Source organism: Camelus dromedarius, chromosome 15, assembly GCF_036321535.1.
Source record: "Camelus dromedarius isolate mCamDro1 chromosome 15, mCamDro1.pat, whole genome shotgun sequence".
Lineage (NCBI taxonomy): Eukaryota > Metazoa > Chordata > Mammalia > Artiodactyla > Camelidae > Camelus > Camelus dromedarius.
The window spans coordinates 41699416-41720619 of record NC_087450.1 but is presented as its reverse complement, the minus strand read 5'-3'; the positions used below and the strand labels follow the sequence as shown (position 1 = coordinate 41720619).

At 34.4% G+C, this 21204-nt stretch overlaps 1 protein-coding gene across 8 annotated transcripts in view; it reads right to left on the bottom strand.

Annotated features, from left to right (window-relative positions):
• Positions 1-21204, bottom strand: part of MEMO1 (mediator of cell motility 1) — a 116515-nt gene that overhangs the window by 39507 nt on the left and 55804 nt on the right. For 7 of the 8 annotated variants that reach the window (XM_064494627.1, XM_031466813.2, XM_031466814.2 and 4 more), the window contains 2 exons: positions 12877-12989; positions 10282-10393 (listed from right to left, as the gene is read on the bottom strand). The exons of the other annotated variant lie outside the window; for it this stretch is intronic. In XM_064494627.1, coding sequence (XP_064350697.1) covers positions 10282-10393; positions 12877-12989 — 225 coding nt within the window. The remainder of the gene's footprint in view (positions 1-10281; positions 10394-12876; positions 12990-21204) is intronic. 8 annotated transcript variants of the gene reach the window in all.

Sequence of the window (21204 nt, the reverse complement as noted above, 5' to 3'; positions counted from 1 at the left end):
AGAAAGAATAAACGAAAAAGATCTAGAAAACATCAACTAGAGCCAAAGCACTGAGAAAGGGGAAGAAGAAAGGGCAAAGGAAGAAGGTAAACCAGCTGTCAATGACAACTAAAATTAACACTTAAGTCATTATAAATCTTTACTGTTTGCTCAGTTAAGTGAATCTAATGAGATTATCAAAATTAATTTTTAAAGTTATACCTTTCTGAGTTTCTATGCTGGCAGGAATACTGATAAGAAAGGTTTTACAAAGGCAAGTATATTTCAGAAATTAGAGAGGCATACTAAATAAACTTTATTAAAGAAAACTCAACCATTTGAAGCAAAATAGTCCTATGATAAATTGACCACATTTGCTCTCAGAATTATAAAGAAATTCCAATTTTTTGATAGAAACAAGTTGACATTTCCATGCCCTATGTCTCCTAAAATTACACCTAGCTTACATCTAAAATTTACAGCTTTATCCTCTCTGATAATGGCATACTATTGTCAAAAATTTTGCACTGTCTTAAAATTACCTACTCTCCCACAAAGAAACATTTACCAAGTTCTATTTATTCTAACCTTTGAACGCCTCCTATAATCTGCTCAGTTTGGTACCCTATGCACCACTACCTTAGTTCAAATCACCCCATGATTTCTAAACTATTTCTATCAATCTCTTTCAACTCTAATCCATCCTTCACAGTACCATCATGCCATTAAGTGCAATATTCTTACAGTCAAGTTGTAATCATCTCCTCCTTTTGCTGAGAACCTCTCAGTAGCTCCATACCAATCATGGAATAAAATACAAATTCATACACTGACATTCAGTGCCCTCCTTAATCTGGTCCCACACTACTGTTCCAACTTTCTAATCCTGGCCCTCTGACTATGCATCTACAAGGTCACCAATTTGAATGTCTCCAGTCCCCGGCTGATATCATACATGTGTGAAAAGCTGGATGAGGTAAAAGACAACAGGGAGTGGCAGAACCAATATCCAACTAAAAGTATTCATATATGTCAAAAAGCTTTTTATAACTATGCAGGCCAAACCAAAAACACCTACAGATAGGCCTCAGTTACTATCCCGGCCTTTTGCAACTCCCACAAGCTAAGTCAAACAGTCTTCTGCTCTTAATATAAGTCCCGGGCTTTCTTACTCCTATACTTTGTATTTACAGCACTACCTTTCCCACAAAAAAAAATTCTGCCCTTTCTGTGAAAATTACAGCCATCTTCATTCAGGGTCTACTCAAATACTATCTTCTCCATAAAGCTTTCTCTGTGTTCCCCTAACTCAGCTACTGTCTACAACCTCTTTTTCTGCTCCCATAAACTCAACTGCACTTACTGAACTAAATTATATTAATTTTATATAGTTCTTATCTCTCCTACTAGGCTATATGCTCAGGAAACACACAACCTTTGCCGATTTTTGTATTACTCATCATTTCTTGTACAATTACAATTAGGCAACTCTACTAACATTTGAAAAACTCAAATTAACCAAGATTTTTAAATTCTGAGAGTAAATGTCACCTTAAAAACAATAAATTTTTACATCAATTAACTGGTAAAACTGTGTGACTCCAACTAAAGACATTCTGGAAAAGGCAAAACTATGGAGGGAGTACAAAGATGGGTGGTTGCCAGGACCTAGGGGAGGGAGAAAATAACAGGTGGAACACAGAGGACTTCAGGGCAGTGAAATGCCTCCAAATGATCCCATACTGGTGGATGCATGTCATCATACACCTGTCAAGCCCACAGAACATCCAACAGCAAGAGTGATCCTCATGTAAACTGCAGGCTGTAGTTAATAATAATGTCTCAGTATTGGTCCATTTATTGTAGTAAGTGCAGACACAAACTTAGAATATTAGTAATAGAGAAAGTTCTGTGTGTTGGGGAGAGGGAGTACATGGAACTCTCTGTACTTTCTGTTCAGTTTTCCCATAAACCCAAAACTGCTTTAAGAAATAATATCTATTAATTCAAAACAAAAGATAACAACAACAACAACAAAAAAAACAATAAAGAGAAATAAGCTATCAAGCCATAAAAAGACATGGAGGAATCATGAAAATATATTATTGACTTAAAGAAGACAATCTGAAAAGGTTACATACTGCACAATTCCAACTATATGATATTTCACAAAGTATATAACTATAAAGGCATAAAAAGATCAGTAATTACCAAGGGCTGGATGGAGGTGGAGTGAGGGGAGAATATGATTAGGCAGAGCACAGGGCAGTGAAACTATTCCGTATGGTACTTTAATGGTAGATACATGACATGAGAAACCCATAAACTATATAACACAAAGAGTAAACCCTAATTAAACTCTGAACTTCAGTTAATAATAATGTATCAATATTGGTTCAACTGTAACAAATGTATTATACTAATATAATACAAACAGGAAAAACTGTTTAGTTAATAGTATTTAATAAAATTCCCTCACACAGGGAACTCAAAAATATAATCAATATGAATAAATATAAGAATTAAAAGAGTTATGGTTGGAGGGTAATAGCTCAGTGGCAGAGCTGCATACTTAGCATACATGAGGTCCTGCATTCATGCATGCTAAAAAAAAAAAGAATTACAAGAGTTAGGTTAAATGATCTGGATAAATGATACAAAATCAAGGTTATTTAATATATAACGGTCTAACTACTAAGAGTTATCAAATCTTAACCACGATGAATTTCTAAGATTGGCTAGAACCTAAAAGAGAAGACGGAACAGATTTGAATATACTGTACTGTGCTTTCAAGGTGTCCCTATTCCAAAATATTAGCAGTAACAAAAAGTATTATATGGCTAAAAAGATAATAATGACATTTTTACAGTGAAGATGAACATTTTTACAGGGCCATATTTCTCGAACACTTCGAAAATTACTAAAGCATTCTATTTACTCTGCACATTTTTCCTGAACAAAAAGCATTGAAAATGGGGCAAAGCAACTGTTCCATATCTTGACTATGGTGGATATTTATAACTCTGCATTTATCAATACTTATAGCATAGGATTCTATGCCATGAAGAGCACATTTTACAGTATGTAAATTACCCCCAAAATCAATTAAAATTTTAAACTGCAAGCAAAGAGTAAATGGGGATGATATAGAGAAAGGAATAAGGGGCAGGGGAGAAGGGTTATATAACTGAACAGAGCAAAACACAAAGAAAAGGAAGAAGTGAAATCCAATGCTGTTAATTTTAAGAGTAAATCGTTTTTTCAAGATTGACAATTTCTATATATCCTAACTTAACTCTCAAATGCAATTATATGCAACAGTAAAAATCATGAATTCTGACAAAGATAAAGTATGGAAAAAGATCAGAATAAAGTACTTAAGATATAACCTTGTGTATGTATTTTTTAATTTACACAAAGAAACGTGTATGTATAAATCATATATATACATAGACATATGCACACATACATGTTAGCAGATGCATAATTTTTACTTTCAATAAACACTGGTTGAGGGGAAGCAGAGAAGCTTTCATTGTTCACTCTGTACTTCTCAATACTGTTTACATTTGTAAACCATGTGCATCCATAGTTTGTTTTTTTTTCTGGCTGTGGAGGCATGGCAGGACCCAGGTGGCCCACTGGGTGAGTGGTGGTGTCCGGGCCCACCTCACCTCCTCAGCCAAGGCACTGGCCGGCCATTGGTTGGCGTGGGGACAACCCATGTATATCCATTTTTTAAATGTCAACAGAGTTAACTGAGCAAGGGGATTATGGGTCATTTCATGTTTTCTCCTTTAAATTACTCATCATTTTTTAAAAAGCTCTAATGAATATTTTAAAATCTGTTTAAAATACACAGAAAATTACAAATAATAACTTAGCTATTTAGTTTTTTTAAACCTGCAATAATTATTTATAATAGTTAAAATGAGGGAAAAGTTTAAAAATTATATGGTCAATTAACTGAAGTATTACATAGACATATACTAGAAAGTCCTATGTATGACCAATGAAAAGAAGTTTAAAAATGACATAAAAATACATTCATAACATGAAAAGCAGTTAATAAAAAAATTTTGATCTAATTTTTGGAAAAATATTTAACAAAAGTATTGAAAATAGACTGTTATTAATTTATTCAACAATTAATTACTGAGATCCTTTTGTGTACCAGGTACTGAGCTGGGTACAGAAGATACAGAGTAGACTAGCTGTCCTTGAGCAGGGAACAAATTAGGAAAGCACCAGAGAAAGGAAACACAGGTGGTACTGTGGTAGGCTGCCCGCAACTATAATCACTAAATCCCTCCCACCTCTGAACACTCGTGCCACTCCTCTCATTAGGTGTACAATTTCTCCCTCCCCTTGAACCAGACTTCTGACTTGCTTTGACCAGTAGAATGTAGCATAAGTGATACTGTGCCAGTTTCAAGCCTAGATATTAAGAGGACTGGAAGTTTCTACTTGCTTTCTTGCTACTCTGAACTGCCATGTACTGCACGACAGCCCGACAGGAAAGGAAAATCATGTGCAGAGAAAGGCCCTGAAGGAAGAGTGACAACAGTGGAGATAGCACCAAGATGAGAACTAAGGTGCTTCAGTAGACAACCTGCATCACAGTCCCAGACAGGAAGTAAAAGCATTTTAGAGCCCTCAGCCTAAGTCAATCTGTCTCAACTGTCAACAGATGAAACAGAGATGAGTGGTTGCCACTAAACCCTGAACAAAATTCTAGACCAAAAAATTATAAGCAAAAAGAAAGGCACCATAAGGTGATACAACAATAGATAACTGAGACAAAAAAAAAATGGTACTACTACAGCAGAAACATAAAATATAATACGGACTTCGGTGACACAGAGACAGAGGGAAGCTGAAAGGGCAACAAGTAGACTAGAAATGGACGAGCAGTAAGGAAACTGCTATAGGAGGTGAAAAGGGTGACCCATATTACTTACTGGCAGAACAACTAGCGTAACTGTCACATGAAGTAACTTAGAAGATGGAAAACATACCTAGTGAACCCAAAGATCTAGCTAAGAAGATTTCCAGGCAAAATATTCAAAATGTCAGTGGCTTTCTTACAGACAAGTAAGAGGAGATACAAGAAGAAAAGCACGAGCTAAAGAATTATAAGCATATGTATGTGTATGCATGACTGGGACACTGTGCTGTACACCAGAAATTGACACACTGTAAGCGACTGTATTTCAATAAATTTTTTGTTTACTTTAAAGAATTATAAGCAGAATTTAAAAGAAGTATTTCTTTAAAAAAATTTTTTACTGACGTACAGTCAATTACAATGTGTCTGTCTCTGGTGTACAGCACAATATCCCAGTCGTGCATATACATACGTATATTCATTTTCATATTTTTTCCATTAAAGGTTATTACAAGATATTGAACATAGTTCCCTGTGCTGTACAAAGGAAATTTTTTTTTAATCTGTTCTTATATACAGTGGCTAACATTTGTAAATCTCAAACTAAAAGAAGTATTTCTAACCAGGAGTTGCTTGGTTGGAAAACAATTGTTTCTCACTGCTAGCTTCTACAGATAGTCAAAGAAACAGCGTAAGGAGAAAGTTCAAGTCCAGGGTGCTACCAAGAACATGGGCTCACAATTATCAAAACAAAACTACATCTGCATCTATGGCAAAGGAGGCAAGAATATACAATGGAGAAAAGATAGTCTTTTCAATAAGTAGTGTTAGGAAAACTAGACAGCTACCTGTAAAAGACTGAAATTAGAACATTCTCTAACACCATATACAAAAATAAACTCAAAATGGATTAATGACTTAAATGTGAGATCTGACACTATAAAACTCCTAGAGGAAAACATAGGCAGAACACTTGGACATAAATCACAGCAATATATATTTTTGAACCAGCTCCTGCAGTAGTGGAAATAAAAGCAAAAATAAACAAATGGGATCAATTAAACTTAAAAGCTTTTTCACAGCTAAGGATACCATCAACAAAACAAAAAGACAACCTACATAATGGGAGGAAATATTTGCAAATGATGTGACCAACAAGGGACTAATTTCCAAAATATACAAACAGCTCATATATCCTAGTATCAAAAAAAAAGCAACCCAATCAAAAAATGGGCAGAAGACCTAAATAGGCATCTCTCCAAAGAAGACATACAGATGCCAACAGGCACATGAAAAGATGCTCAAAATCGCTAATTGTTAGAGAAATGCAAATAAAAACTACAATGAGGTCATCTCACACCTTTCAGAATGACTATCATCAAAAAGAACACAAACAGGGGGAGGTACATATACATACACAGACACACACAGACAGACACACATACACACACACACACACACACACACACACACACACACAATGGAATACTACTCAGCCATTAAAAAGAACAAAATTTTGCCATTTGCAGCAACATGGATGGACTTGGAGGGCGTTATATGCTAAATGAAATAAGTCAGACAGAGAAAGACAAATACTGTATGATATCACTTATATGTGGCATCTAAAAACTACAACAAACTAGTAAATATAACAAAACAGAAGCAGACTCACAGATAGAACAAACTAGTGGTTATCAGCGGGGAGGGGGAGGAGGAGTAATATAGAACTGGTAGGTACAAATTACTGGGTGCAAGATAGGCTCAAGGATATATTGTATAACATGGGGAATATAGCCAATATTTTGCAATCAACTGTAAATAGAAAGTAACCTTTAAAATTGTATAAAAAATAAAAATTTTAAACTTTAAATGTTAAAATAAAATAATACCACATCTGTAAAACCCTTCACTAAGACCTCAGGAAGACTTAAGACAGTACTTGTATACTCTTTCAGGCAGGTAAAAGGACTTCTAAGACTTAACAGGCCCCTAACTTGGGATCTAGAGTAAAGAGAATCCTGTCTCAGAAAGAAGTGATGTGAAACTCTTGTCTAATGGACTGCACTTACAATCTGATATACAGAAAACTCAAGTGTTTACGAGTTTTATCAGTTTGAATTTAAAACACTGTTCCAAATGAAAAGAGGCCTTTAGGCTCTTAAAACTGTCACATACATGAAACAGACTAAAGCTACTCAGATGCAAACAAGGCCCTTTTCTTACAGAAAAGTAAAAATGACTAGGAAAGTAGAGCCAAGAGCCCAAAGGACCCAGCCAAGAGCTAAGAAAAATACAGATCTTCCTTGACTTACAATGCGGTTAAGTATCAATAAACCCATCATACGTTGAAAATATATTTAATACACCTAACCTACTAAACATCATAGCTTAGCCTACCCTACCTTAAATGTGCTAGGAACATTTACATTAGTCTACAGTGGGGTAAAATCATCTAACTCCTATTTCATAAAAAAGTGTTGAATCCCTCATGTAATTTACTGAATACTGTACTGAAAGTGAAAAACAGAATGGCTGTGTGAGTACAAAATGGTTATAAGTGTTATTGGCTGTTCACCTCTGTGATCATGTGGCTGACTGGAAGCTGTGGCTCACTGCCGCTGCCCAGAAACATGAAAGATTATCATACTACATATTGCTAATCTGGGAAAAGATCGAAATTAAAAACCAAAGTACAGTTTCTACTGAATGTGTATCACTGCCACATCATCATAAAGCCAAAAAGTTGTAAGTGGAAACATTACAAATCACGGACCATCTGTAATGAATTATGAAGACAGAACCAAACCATAATCAATGACATTTTCTGTTTCCTGGTTAGATTTCAGAATTGCTTTGGACCAGAGACTACTATACGCTTCCCATTCTTTCACTCTTCAAGGGAAGTAATTATTGTGGTTGACTGTCCCTGTCTCAAAATTATATACAGACTGTATTTGGGGGGCACGGGAGGGTGTCTTCTGAGTTCATAGGTATCCAAATCAAAAAGACCTGCACCCAAGGAGCCTTATCCACATCCCAGCCTAATGCAGATCACAAGACAATGCACTTTGAACCTGAGGTCATAACTGGATGAGACTTCTGGGCACCTTAGGAGAGCTAGGTGTGACCCCCACATTGGAGAAATGTGAATTGTCCACCAGAGGAAGAATTATGGTAGTCCCTCTGCAAAGATGGCTGCCAACAATTCCTCCTATTCCTGTACACATATGGTAGTCCTCTCATCAAGAGGTGGAAAACAAAATGCAGTGGAAATGGTGCTTTGTAATTTCAGGCTTAGGCCTAAATGGGCCAAGAAACTTATGTTTTTGTTCTCTTGCTATCCAGAATTACCATGATGATAGAACAGCCCAGGCTGATTAACAAACAGGCCACCTAGAGAATAAATGAGGTGTCTCAACTAAAAGCCAGCATTAAGGCCATCTTGGATCCTCAAGGCCCATTTTAGTCATCTCAGTCAATATCTGATGGACCACAACAAGGTGTTCCCTGCCCAAACTCCTGATCCAAAAATTGTCAGCAATAAAACAGTTATGATTTTAAGTCACTAAATTTTGAGATAATTTATTACTCAGTAATGGATAACTGATACAGGTAGTGAGTGCAGCAAAGGTTACAAAGGGAAGTACTGGGTACTTTCTATGAGATACTATTAAGAATCCTATTGTAATCTGAGAGATAGGGAAGGTTTTCTTGAGAAGTGATACATTTAAAAGTGGTCATTTAACACTATTTAATAAGGGGGAATTATGAACAAACATTTTGTTCATTGGTTTCAAGTCCCCATTTTCCTAAATAAGTTTTTTCCACATTGCACCTGTTTTACTTGCGAAATAACAAAATGTTTTTTTAACATTTTTTATTGAGTTATAATCATTTTACAATGTTGTGTCAAAAGTGTTATTCTTTTAAAAAAACCTCCTTAAGTATATTATTGGTAGCTTATTAGTTCTATTATATTGAAATTTATTAAGCCTAAACTAAATTTTCCTGTGACAAAATATACAAACATTTAAGCAAACAACAGAAGTTTTCTATTGTCCTATGTAGTTGAAGAATGAGATGTTCTGATTACATTAATATTCCAAAAAATACACAGCTGAAATTGATTTAATAATTTCTAGAGAATTATATTGTATTAAAACACAGTTAACTGAAAATTATACTCCTTTTTTTTTAACATCACACTGACTTTCAGAAACTTCTTCAAATTTATGTAATTCTTCATAGTTACCATTGTGGACAGATGTGGATAATGTAAGACTGAGAGAAGTAAATAATACTTTGATAACAGAATTAACAGTAAAAATGATCCCCAAAACTGCAATAATGGAATAAAACCAACATGAAAAAATTATACCGAAGTAATTGAAAAGACATACACATTTAGGGTTAAAGAGAACTCAACCACAGAAGTACAAGAGGAGAAAATAATCCAGCTTAGCAGAATGAAAAAGCCTTGGGGTTTTAGCTGACCACAAGACATTAGACAATAGTAAGTAAGCCATATCACAAAAAAAATTGTTCATGTAATTTCAGGCTTCATTAACGCATTTAATTAACAAATATTTACTGAGAACCTAAAATGTGCCATGTACTTTACTGAAGAACACAGTAACAAGAACCAGAGAACGAGTAATCTCACCATATTTGGGACTAAAACTATATATGGACTAGTAAATCTATACAAAGGAAGTAGTTGAAAAAATCAGAGAAGTATGACGTACAAAGGAAGACTTTCTAATATGAATATTGCCCTAAAAGAAGAAGAAAGTTCTTAAAACAATTCTTTCATTTTACCAAAGTAAATGACTACTATGTGACAGGCACTGTGCTAGATACTGAGGGATAAGTGAAGAACAAAATACTGTCCCTGTCCTCACTCTACTTGTAGTCTAGTAAGCACCCTTTCATGTAAAGACTTTTCAGCAGCTATCAAATAATAATCTGTCAAGCATATTATACAAGAGATTCACGTACTTTGATTAAGGCTCAAATACATGACCTCCAATGTTACTTTCAAATCTACAATTTTATGATTATTTACTTATAGCACTGTACCGTGAAAGAATGTAATTATTATTCTGAGATAAATACATGTGTTATGAATAAGATAACAGGCAAGCCAATACACACAAACACACACACAGATTTTTTTTAATATTTCCACCTAATAAAACACTATGTCAATTTTTACATTTAGCCTGCGTAGGCAAACTACTCAAAACCAACTCAAATCCACATTCAAAAAGATCCAAATCTCAAATTTCTATTTCATTTCAATGAAAAATTTTAAAATCTCTTTACCCTAATGATTATCTTATCCTAGTTAAAAGAATTCCAAAGAAATTAATATCCATGATTTCTCTGGGATTTCTTATATTAATTAATATACCTTTCCATGGCTTTAGCTGTATAAGGCAAATGCATTTCAATACTGTGTTCATCTTCATCTGTCTGCAGAGACATGCGTTCAAACATTCCTGTCTTCCACAGTTCTCCGTAAACTAGAGATTTCAAAATATAGTAAAACAAATATATTAATGTATATCCTTCTCCTGTGAGACTCCACCCAGTAACACAAAACCACATGCTTTGGCAAGAGACAGAAACACCACAGAATATTCTCCTTCATTTCTATTTTTAAAAAAGGAGAAAACACTAGCTTCTAACATACCAGACAAAACAATAATACATATAATGACTGACTCTGCATTTTTGTATGTCACAAAGTTACACAAAAAATAGTAATTTAAATTTTTCATCAGTTCCTTTCATTGTATCTAAAGTCACCTCTGGGTCTAAGCTTTTCCTTGATCTTAATCAATCAGTAGATACTAACAAGAACATAGGTGGTTAGAACTGAAACATGGAAAAACCCTTGGTGTACTTACTCATGAGGTTAATAACACAGTTTTTGAGTTTTCCTTTGTTTTTTAATAAAAAGTATAGGATTATTGTTTTACATCTCAGTTTCGTGTTATACTAAGAACAAAAAAATCCTACCAAGGATGCTATTTTCCTCAAAATTTAAAATTAAGCTTGTGGGATAGATTGAAATGTAAATTTACCACAGTACCATGCCATAAATGTTCTTAAAATGATTTAGTAATTCAGACCCTCCTGATGAATTATACTTAAAACTAGATTATTATATAGCAAGAAAATGATGAAATTTAATATGTAAAAAAAATAAGAATATTTTTGTGTTATCACTGAACAGAATCAGCATTTTTATCTTATTTTTTTTAATGGAGATACTGGGAATTGAACTCAGGACCTCGAGAATGCTAAGCACGCACTTTATCATTGAGCTATACTGTCCCCCCAGAATCAGCATTTTTATAACTATATCCTTAGACAGGTTTACCAATATCAAAGAAAGGAACAAATAATGGTATGACTTTTTTTCCTATAAAATTAAACTGATTAAAAATCTTCCATTCCTTCATTGGCAGGCTATCCAAAACCAAAATCTTCTAAATGCCCAAACAAGGTTTTAAAAATAAAGTGTGTCCCAGAGGGGAAGAGGAATTGGATGAAGGTAGTAAAAAGGTAAAACTTCCAGTAGTAAGATAAGTAAGTGCTAGGGATGTAATGTGCAACACGATAAATATTGTACATGCTCAGCGGCATACATTAGGTATCAAAGTTGAGAGTAAATCCTAAGAGTTCTCATTGCAAGGCAAAAAAATTTTTTCCATTTTTTAACTTTCTTTAATTTTTATCTATATGATGGATGTTCACTAAACTTACTAAGTTTATGTGTATATGAATATGTAAGTCAAATATATGATATATATTAAGTCAAATCACTATTTGATATGTCAAATCACTATTCAGTGCACCTTAATCTTATACAGTGCTGTATGTCAATTACATCTCAATAAAACTAGAAGGAAAAAAAATTTTTAATTTAATAAAATTCATATAAAAAGCAGATTAAAAATTTAAAAAAGTATATCCCCTAAAACCATTCCAGAGCATAAGGCTAGTAATATTCCAGCTTCATTCATACGATATATCCTAACAACAAATTGCTAATACTCTATAATGCTTAAAACCCCAAATTATGAAAATTTAGGCCTAAAAATTAAAGAAAAAGAGGGGGTCATTTCCTTTCAAATGGCTTCTTTCATTCTACAGAAGAACTTGTTGCAAAATTTCTTGAAACAATAAATACCCAACATACTTAAAATATAATTTCATGAAATGAAAGGATATACACCAAGTTCATGAATGTGGTTATTCTGGGGAATATAAATGGAGTTCAGATGAGGGAAAATTCTGAGTCAACTGTGGATAATAAATTGGTACATGAGTATTTGTTATAATAGTCTCTGTATTATTCTGTATTTTTAAAATTTATGTTCACCCACTGCTCCAAGAATACTATTATAAAGTCAAAAGGTTTTACTTTGCACATTCAGTGTACAAAATGAGCTTCAACTTAATAAAAAAGGGAGTTTCTAGAATCCTATTATAAAATCAAAATAGATGTTTTAAAAATAAAATATACTTAAGATCTATGTAGCACTTTTCTTGCAGAGTTTCATAGTCCCTTTTTTTCCCTATAAAAAAATCATTTATGAGGAAGTAAAGTCATTATCACTATTATCCATTTACACTGAGAGAGAACTGTTATACACTAACATGCCCAGAATCTTTCATCAAGTTGTTGTGGGTATCAATTTCTTGTCTCATGGTACAATGAGTACATGGTACCTCCCTGATTATAAATGCAAAGCATTACAGCCTGGAGACTAGTGAATATGACAGATTTTTGTAGCTGGAAGAAAAACTGTAGTTGTCTTTCAGGCATATGGAACACTTTCTTTGTTTTTATTTTTTGCAGATTAGTCACAACAAATTTTATTTTTTTAATTAAAATATTACTTATGATACTCATATTTTTATTTTAAATTAACGTATAATTCCTATTTTTAAAAACTTTAGCTGTTTATAAGCTGTAAGATCTCTATATACTTACTCTTTTGGTCAATACGAAGGTCATACAGAGGTGTCCTATATATATCCACACTGGAAAGTGCACATCGAGAAAGGGGCACATGATGAGAAGGCCCAAGGATGAAAATTCTCCGGCTAGGAGATATACAACAAAAAACACAGAACAATTGCACTTCTACACAAACCTTATTAAATAAAAAGGTTGAAAATAAGTAATTTTTAAAAATTACACGTAACACTGTTTTCCTTGATTGACTTCATTACCTACTATTATGTGCTAAATTGTGTTCCCTTGAAATTCATATGTTGAAATCCCACCCTCCGCACCTCAAAATGTGGCCTCTTTGGAGATAAAGTCTTTAAAGACATGACTAAGTTAAAATGTGGCCCTGAGGGTAAGGCCTGAATCCAGAATGACTGGTGCAAGCAGAGGAGGAGACACCAGGGGTGCACGTGCACAGAGAGGTGAGCGTGTGCAAAGGCAGCAAGAGGACAGCCAACCACAAGCCGAGGAAAAAGGCCTAAGAAGAAACCAACCCTGCAAACACCTTCATCTTGGACTTTTCCAGCATCCAGAACTGTGAGAAAATAAATTTCTGTTGTTTTAGTCAGCTAGTCTGTGGTATTTTGTTATGGCAGCACTTAGCAAGCTAATGTACCTACTAATGACTTGCTCTTCAGTTAATTAAGCCTTAACTCTGTCTTTTTGTTAGAAGGCCTTTAAAAGTACCATGTTCAACACCTGGAAATACCAGTTACTGATTATATACTGTAAACCCACTGACTATGCTTAAAATGACCTCTGTATTCACAATGGCAAGGATACAGGTTTCCAATAGCTATATTAACTGAATTTTAAACATTTCGGTTACTAAATAAAATCTCAAAAGTATAACACATTCTAAACTTGCCTACAACGTTAATAAAAATACCTAACAGTATAAATTCTAAAAATACATAGTATCATTACAAAGAAACATTCTGATAAAGCTACTTCCAAATTTCTTTCCATGGCAGGGGAAAAAAAGGCATCTTGTTGAGGAGAATTCTGTGTAATAAGCTTTCTCTGTTCCCGTTCAAGTAGAAGTCATTCTCAAAAACAAAGAAACTTAATTATGTGTTATTTGCCCTGTAGGCTAAAGAAAAGAACTGGGCTAAACTGTAGCTTAAATCTTCACAACCCCTTTATCTTGACATCAAAAGTAAAATTAACTTCTTCTCATTTTATCTTAAACAGCTCTACAATCTACATTCCAAAACTATCTAATTTCTCTATTCTTCTAGATTCATAAGAACAAAACCTTCCCCACCACACACACACACAGATCCAAAAGAACCAAAAGTATAAGAAAAAAAGGAGTATACGTAGGCTACATACCTAGAAAATTAAGTGCTACTCATTGCTCAATTAATGGACAAAGACACAAAGACTGAGACCCAGAGTTATATTCCTTTCACATCAAAAACTTCCAGGCTATGACTGAAACATTATGCTATACACCAGAAACTGACACAACATGGTAAACTAACAACACTTCAATTAAAAAAAAAATCTTTGAAATAGGAAAAAAACAAACAAAAAAACTTGCAGGCCAAGGAATGTGTGCTTTATCAATATATTTATTTCGATAAAATCCTGTTATAGCTAAGAAAATTAGCCTATTATCTGCTATATATTACTTGCTATATAGGGGGTGGGAAGGTGGTGAATAAGAAAGATGTGAAAAGCAATTCTCAGTTTAGTCCCAAAATCTCCTCAAGATGTCACACAGAGCACACATGTAAGACCACTCACAGGCCATTTCCAGTCAGAAACATAATCTCTTTACCTTCTCCCCTATTAATACTCACTTCTTGTCATCATCTCCATAATCAACTCAATAACCATTTAAGAAAAAAAGATCAAATCTATAGATTCCTAAATGAACAAAAGAGATACCACTATGTTCTCCTATCTTAACAGCACATAAACATCACCACAATTTTTTAAAGTCTAATGTGGGACTTACATAATGGTAACTCTGAGTGTTTGGAAGACTTGCCTGAGGACAGGTGTTATATGAACCAAGAATCAAGTAAGAAAAAAAAGCATCTTTTATGATTGAGGAATGTATTTCTATGAAAAGAGACAGGTATAGTATTATTTAAAATCAGAACACTCCTGGGAAACCCAGGATATATAATTAAAATACGCAGTGACTTCAAAAACATCAATCTAGGCATAGATTTATTTCATAGGTAAGTGTAACAAGGTTCCTCTCACAGTGACTATAAAATGAGCACTACTCCAGAAATAAAGACCTGAGGTCGGCTTCACAAGCCTAACGCCTCCTCTGATACCCAACTATTTACCTTGCTTGTCTTTTCATCAGACCCGCCCTAAACGAAAGGATGAAGACTAGTGGGGAAAAGGGCTTTCGCCAGTCTGAACTGCCCAAAGGATTCTTTCCAGTTTGGCAGAAACTCACCCAAAAGCAACACAGTGAAGTTCCACATACGGTGAAGAGAGAGAACAGGAAAAGACATTTAGGTCCCATCAATATAAAACCCTTAAAAGTGATATACTCAAAAACAAACCAAAAAAGGCTAGGTATCACTGAAAAGAAGAAAAAAGAAAGTGTGTAATAAACCAGTAGTACTCTCAGAATGGGCCTCTGTGTTAGCTATACTCTAACCAAAAGAGAAAATTAATCATGTAAATAAAAGATAATGCAGTTTCTTTTTTATCCCCCCACTAGATTGCTAGATCCATAAAGACCATGGCCACAGAAACATTCTGGAGAGAAATGAGTAGGCACTAGAAGTAAGACCACTTTATCTCCCTTTAATTAATTAATTACGAGGTTCTTTCTCTTAAAGGAGTTCCTTTAAATATCAGCATATAATCAATGTTGCCATATATGTTAAAGAAATCTTTAGTATGAAAAAACTGGAAAAAAAAGCAGTAGCCATTCTTTTAGAAATAAATGTAGCTCGTGTGTAATACCTCCAGAGAATTCACGTGGAGCTACTTACTATGAGGGGTACAGTCTGTGCACTCAGTATGTGAGCTACCTGAGTGTGTGCTCATAAATACTCACTTACTGATACTGAATAATGGAACACAGGTAAGTTTTTAAAGTGTTTCACGGCAAGTGGAGATATTTTAAATAAAGAATAAAATGTCATGTGGCCCCAAAGAAGATTCCTTTTTGTTCTCTTTTTCTGCCCTGCAAAGTTTTCTGAAAGATATGAGTCAGAAATCAAGTTACTATCTAAATAACATCCTGAGTTCCGGTTTTTAACTAAAGTAATAGGAAAAGACTCTGCAACTACAAATATGGGGAAAAATTAATTAAATGTATCATTTTTTAAATTCCTTAAACAGCCAGAGTACTCTTTCTGAAACATGAATCAGATCATATCACTCTCCTGGCTTAAAAAGTTTTTCAACGGCTTTTCATGGTCAGAGGACAAATTTCAAAATCCTTAAAATGTGTTCTAAAGTCTCAAATGAACTGGCCCCTTCTTGTGATCATGATACTTTATGTATACTGGTCTCCTTGAAGCTCCTTGATGACAGGAACATCTTTGCCTACTTCAAAGTTTTTACACATGCTATGGCTCCTTCTGCTTAAAAACCACATTCTCAGAGATGCTTTCTCCAATACCTTATCCACAATCTAAATCCAATCACCCTATGTCACAGCAGTTGTTAAAGTGTGAACTGTAGACTCCTCAAGATCCTTTCAAGGAGAACACAAAATCAAAACTATTTTCATAATAATACAAAGAAGTTATTTGCCTTTTCACTGTGTTGACATTTGCACTCAGTACAAAAGTGAGGCTGGCTAAACTGCTGGCACATTAGAACTACGATCAAGGTAATAGAATCAAAATGTACTAGCAGTCATGTACTCTTAACCTTCACCCACACCAAGTTTTTTTTAAAAGCCAGTTTCACTTAATTTCATTAAATCCTGAATTTTGAGTACAGTTTTATAGAAACATTCTGTATGACAAAATGCATTCAGTTTGTGGTGATAAATGCATAAAGTATTTCTGCTGCATAGAGTAGTACGTCTCAAGGAAAAATCCTCCGTGACTTTGATCTGTGAGCTAAACTAGACATTTGTTCCATGGAACATAATTTTTACTTCAAAAATATGACTGTATGCAAATTGTGGTTATTCCAATTAAAGTATTTGCCAGAAAATTTCCAGAAAAATGAACAAAATGAGCCTGACACTTCAAAGAAAACATCTGAAGTATTTGTTGCCAATGATAAAACTGAAACTTTTAAGGGAAAACAAGACTTCTGCAAAACTTCTATCACTGTAAGACTGACAGCTTTCCAATAGTTAAACATTTTTTTGATAAAACTGATGAAATTGATGGTAATATTAACAAATGTGATTTCTGACATCCTATGATGAAATGTCAACATTTGAAAGAAATACATAACTACTGAACAAATATTTTCCAAATATTCCCTGAGATGTTACAAAATCATGCAAAGGTAAAATATTCATTCAAAGTACAATAGAGTACAAAAGATGATCCTGGTTAACATGTGGAGAATGGGAAAGTAAAACTGGATGCTAGTGGTGTAGAATTTAATGTTCTCTCTTGGACTGTTATTTTTTCTCCATACTTGCCATTCTCAAAAAGATATTGTCTCTATTTTCTCAAACAACTCTATAGACACTGAAACTCTCAGAGAGGGCCACATTCAAGAGACTACAACTATGACTGTCAATGATTATTTTTAACACTGAGACCTTGAAATTTATCTATTCAGAATTCAATTATTATATATTCTTATTACAAAAATAAGGTGACCACATCAGCACCCATCATTTGCCTTTCTTTTTACTGATCTCCGTTATAATCACCTTCTTAGTCCTTGACTCTCTTCCCTTTTTATTATTTCATTCACACTGTCCATCAACTTTTTAAACACACAAGTTCCAATACAGGCTCTTTATCTCTATATATATATACCCCTATGCTAACTTTAATTTGCGGGTACCCTTTCAGCACATAACATCATCAATAAAAATTCTCCAAAATATTGGGAAAACTGGACAGCTGCATATAAATCAATGAAGTTAGAATACTCCCTCACACTATACACAAAAATAAACTCAAAATGGCTTAAATACTTAAACCTAAGACAAGACACTATAAACCTCTTAGAAGAAAATATAAGCAAAACAATATCCGGCATAAATCTCAGCAATGTTCTCCTAGGTAGTCTACCCAGGCAATAGAAATAAAAGCAAAAATAAACAAATGGGACCTAATTAAACTCACAAGCTTTTGCACAACAAAGGAAACTATAAGCAAAACAAAAAGACAACCTACAGAATGGGAGAAAATATTTGCAAAAGATGAGACTGACAAGGGCTTAATCTCCAGAATATATAAACAGCTCATATAACTTAATAAGAAAGAAACAAACAACCCAATCCAAAAATGGGCAGAAGACCTAAACAAGCAATTCTCCAGTGAAGACACACAGACAGCCAACAGGCACATGAAAAAATGCTCAATATCACTAATTATCAGAAAAATGCAAATCAAAACTACAATGAGGTACCACCTCACACCAGTTAGAATGGCCATCATTCAAAAGTCCACGAATGATAAATGCTGGAGAGGGTGTGGAGAGAAAGGAACCCTTCTACACTGCTGGTGGGAATATAGTTTGGTGCAGCCATAATGGAAAACAGCTTGGAGATTCCTCAAAAATCTAAAAATAGACTTACCATATTCCAGCAATCCCACTCCTGAGCATGTATCCAGAGGGAACCTTAATTCAAGAAGACACATGCACCCCAATGTTCATAGCAGCACTATTTACAATAGCCAAGACATGGAAACAAGCTAAATGTCCACTGACAGATGACTGGATAAAGAAACTGTGATACATTTATACAATAGAATACTACTCAGCCATAAAAAAATAATAAAATAATGCCATTTGCAGCAACATGGATGGACTTGGAGACTGTCATTCTAAGTGAAGTAAGCCAGAAAGAGAAAGAAAAATACCATATAATACCACTTATATTAGGGATCTAAAAAAAAAGAAAAACTTATTTATAAAACAGAAACAGACCCACAGATATAGAAAACAAACTTACGGTTACCAGAGCGGGGTGGGGAGATGGATAAATTGGGAGTTCAAGATTTGTAGATACTAACTAATACACATAAAATAGATAAACAACAAGCTTCTACTGTAGAGCACAGGGAACTATATTCAGTATCTTATAGTAACTTATGGTGAAAAAGAATACAAAAACAAATTTATGTATGTTCCTATATGACTGAAGTATTGTGCTGTACATCAGAAATTGACACACTGTAAACTGACTATACTTCAATAAAAATACATTTTTAAAAATTATGCAAAATAGAAAAAGGCTTGGAAAAGACTGTCATATCAACTAGCCTAGACTATAGCCGGTTTTATAGGTCCAGGATCAAATAAGGGAAGATTCTGAAAACCTTTACAATCTAATTTCTGTTTGCTGTGATTGATAAAATAAGTTCAAATTATACATTAAATACGTACAAAGAAATATTTGTTAAAGATGCTCCTCAAAACACCATAAAGGAAGCAGGGCTAACCAAAACCTCATTGATCTGGCAACATTATCATTTTGTTTATTATTACAAAACTTACTAAAAATAATTTCAACAAAGGTATGATAAAAAGTACAAAGCACACTTCATAAAAACAAAAGAGAGCAGATTTTTAGTTTTAACAATTTGAACTAATTAATTGCTCAAAGGCAAAGGAGTAGGCTGTGAGTGAGATTTTATTTATAAACTCATGGCTGTCATGAGTTACTTCTGAAATGATTATGCTTTATCTCTACTAGTACAGGTCTAACCTAACAATCAACATTTGACAGAATTTAAATAATCAACTACACCTATTCACACAGTGTATATACAACTGGCAACACAAAGTAGAACCTGAGACTGGTTAACATATAGTGAATTAACAATTTAAATAAAATGCTGGTTATCACATTAAGAAATTTGAGTGGCCATTTCCAGCAGAAGCTTCTGAAAATTCCTGTTTCTTATTTTACAGTGGTATACTAAGCTTTTTAAAGTTCACAAGTTTTTCTTTTTAAAGAGTAGTATACAATTCAGTCTCAATTTGCCAGAAAGATTTTTTAAAGCTAATTTCAGAGCTGTCATTAAATTATTAAGAGCTAATATACTTCAAACATCATATGAAATTCACTGTCAGATTCTAAAATAATTCACGTACCTTATCCTGTCAATGAGAAATTATTCTTAATTCATTAACCACAACTTAACAAGTACAATAAAGAATTTTCAGTTACAAAGTGATTAAAATAGAACAAAGAGCTTTGTTTTTTTCTTAAAAATGCTCATCTCCAGGTTTTCAAAGAAAATTTTAAAAACCAAAATATTAGTGTTCCTGGACCCAGTTCCACTGTGTGGTTCACACGGGTTGGGGGCCCACACCTCCAACAAGCGATTCTCGTACACCAGGAGGGTGACCAAGAATTCTACTAAATTCTGACACTTATCTACCTGGAGATAGCATCCAATACCACAGGTTAAGGGTTCAATCTTCGCCCATCCCCCACTTCAGATGCCAGTCCCAAGCCCAGGCTGTCACCTGTACTTCTGACCAACCAGTTACAGATTGGAGATCCATCAATCTCCTCTTTGATTTCAATTCAGATGCCAATCGCAAAGTCCAAGTTGTTACTCGTACTTCTAACAGACCGGTTTCGATGATCCCCTCCTTGGGTTCAATTAATTTGACAGAAATTTGCTAATTTTGGCTCACAAAACTCAGAAAAACATTTTACTTACTAGATCACCATTTTATTATAAAAAGATGTAACTCAGCAACAACTAGATGGAAGAGATGCAGGTAGGGCAAGATAAGGGGAAAGGACCAGGGCCTTCCATGCCCTCTCCAGGTGGGCCACTCTCCCCAAATCTTCACATATTCACCAACCCAGATGCTCCCCAAATGCTATCCTTTTGAGGTTTTATTGGGGTTTCATTACATAGTACTTATGGCACTGATTCAGCTTTCAGGTCCTCTCCCCTCCCCCTGAGGAGGTTGGGGAGTGGGAATAAATTCCAACCCTCTAATCACAAACTTAGTTATCCTGGCAACCAGCCCCCATCCTTAGGTGGAGTCCAAAAGTCACTCAGTAACATAAGAGACACCTTTGTCAATCTCACCACTCAGGAAATTCCAAGAGTTTGGGGAGCTGTGAGCCAGGAACTGTGGAAGAAGCTCAAATATGTATGTGAAATATATTTTGGTCATCTAAATGACCAAAAAATATTTCTTATAAAT